This window comes from Monoraphidium neglectum (assembly GCF_000611645.1).
Source record: "Monoraphidium neglectum strain SAG 48.87 unplaced genomic scaffold scaffold04505, whole genome shotgun sequence".
Taxonomy (NCBI): Eukaryota; Viridiplantae; Chlorophyta; class Chlorophyceae; order Sphaeropleales; family Selenastraceae; genus Monoraphidium; species Monoraphidium neglectum.
In genome coordinates, this window is record NW_014009124.1 from 1 (window position 1) to 2,074 (window position 2,074).

At 71.2% G+C, this 2,074-nt stretch overlaps 1 protein-coding gene across 1 annotated transcript; it reads right to left on the minus strand.

The window, feature by feature from the left end:
• Positions 1–239: 239 nt before the first annotated feature.
• Positions 240–1,807, minus strand: MNEG_14458 (hypothetical protein; the record flags this gene model as incomplete). Its single annotated transcript, XM_014037070.1, has 3 exons — positions 240–941; positions 1,250–1,406; positions 1,674–1,807. 3 exons carry the CDS (start codon positions 1,805–1,807, stop codon positions 240–242), a joined length of 993 nt encoding a protein of 330 aa, XP_013892524.1.
• Between the last annotated feature and the right edge of the window lie 267 nt (positions 1,808–2,074).

The following is a 2,074-nucleotide window of genomic DNA, read 5'->3' on the forward strand; positions in this document are numbered from 1 at the left end:
GACGTCGCCCGCGGCAGCCCCCGGGGCCGCTGCCGCCGCGGCGGCTGGGGGCTCGCGCCCGGCGGCCGCCTGCCCCGCTGACTGGCCGGCTTCCGGCGGCCGCAGGCCGGCCACGAGGCGCTCCAGGTCCTCTAGCCGCCGCGCCATCCTGTAGGGCGGTGCCGACAGAGTGATTGAAATCAGTGCACGGGACGGGCAACGGGCGGCGGCCGTGCAGCCCCGCTTCCGGCCGTGACGCGTCACACAAGCGGCTTCCCAGGTGGGGCCGCCGGCTGCACGAGCCGCGCCGTCAGTGGCCCGGCCGCACGCGCGGCTGGCGCACCAGCCTGCACGGCACCGCCATCGCTCCGCGGCCCCCTTGCCCGCCCGTCCGACCCCCGTTGGCCGCACCTGCTCGCCGTCTCCTCGTGCTGCCTCTGCAGCGCCGCCCTCTCCTCCCGCTCCTCTTGCAGCTGCCTCGCCAGCTCCTCCCTCGTCCGCTCTTCCCACTCCCTCTGCCGCTCCTCAAGCCCCGCCGCCGCCGCCGCCGCCGCCCCCGCTGCGGTGTCCGCGGCCGCGTCGACGCCGCCTGAGGCCAGCCGAGAAAAGGCGTCATCTTCGTGGCTCGCAAACAGTGCGGACGGGTTGCTGCGCCACCGCACCGGCGAGCGCGCGGCACCGCAGGCGCCGGCCACACCCCCATTGGCCTGCTGAAACGGCATCGTCGGACCGCCCGTCCCGTCCGCAAAGAGCGTGGCGGGCTGGCGCCGCGTGGGCGACGCCCATCGCTGCCGCGGCGGGTGCGGTGGGCCGCTCTCGGCGTCGCTGCCGGGGGCGATGCCTGGCGAGCCGGGGCGCGGCTCGGGGCCGTCGGCATGCTCTAAGATGAGAGTGGCCCCGTTGCCGCCCCAAACGCGGCGCGGCGGCTGCGGCTGCGCCGCGCCGCAGCAGGCGCCGGCCGACTGGGGGTTTACGGGAGCAGGGAGAAAGGTGACATTAGGTTCGGGGGCCGTGTCCCGCGGCACGTCGCGGCGCGCGACAGCTGCTGACCCGCGCTGCCGAGGTCTTGCTTTATCACCTAGGCTGGGTCGTGGTCTTGGAATGCTTCATCTGCCATGCAGGCACTCCAGACTATCCTATGTACATGCATAGCCAACGCTGCATCGGTCAAAGCAAGAAATTGAAGGGCAGCAAGGCGGCAGCAACGAGATGCGCAGCGTCCGATTGCCCCCTCGACTTCCAGTACCCGTTGAGGCTGCGCTGCCCTCACCTGGAGGGTCAGCAGCTCTTGCTCCACCGCCGCCACGCGCCCGCCCAGGGAGGCCAGCTGCAGTTGGAACTGGCGCAGCACCTGGGACACGCCGTCCGCGCCGGCGTCGGTGCAGGCCTGCCACGCCTCGAGGCGCCGGAGGCGGTCGTCGCAGCAACTGCAGACAGGGGGCGCGGCGGGCCGGCGGTGCAAGGTGAGGTTTGGGACGTGTGCGTGAGCGCGGCGCACCAGGGTGAAGGTTGTTAAGGGGTGGCGGAGGTGGCCCGGGGAGGTTTAAAGCCGTGCAGCGCAGCTGCGACCACGGCGGTGGTTTCAGGTGCGCGCGGGGGCGGCGGCGCGGCGGTCAAACCCTGGGCCGCGGGAGCGCCGGGCCCGCTGAGCCGTCTCGGGGACGGGGACGTGGATTTGCGGCGGACAAGCTCACATGCTGATCCGTTGCAGCTCGTATGCGAGACCATCTATGTGGGCGGGCTCGGGCGCGCACACGCGGTGGTCCTGGTGATGCTGCAGCGGCTCATGCCGCTGCCACACCGCGTCGCCCTGCCAGTGTTGCTGCATCCTCGCGTAAACGTCAGGCAATCAGGTGTTCACAAATTGTTTCGCGGGGACTGCCCGTCCTCATGTCCAGGCACGGACCCGCAGAGGGCAACGACCCGGGTGTGCTTCGGGCAGCCCGCGACTGTGTGCAGCCTGACGCTGCAATAGATCGAGCAGAAGGATTGAATCGAAAGGTAAAGTATAGCTCCAGGTCCACCCCTTGGACTGGGCGTCTGATTTGCCCTGGATGGACGGCTGTTGCTGCGCCCGGTCACAAACCTGCTGGCC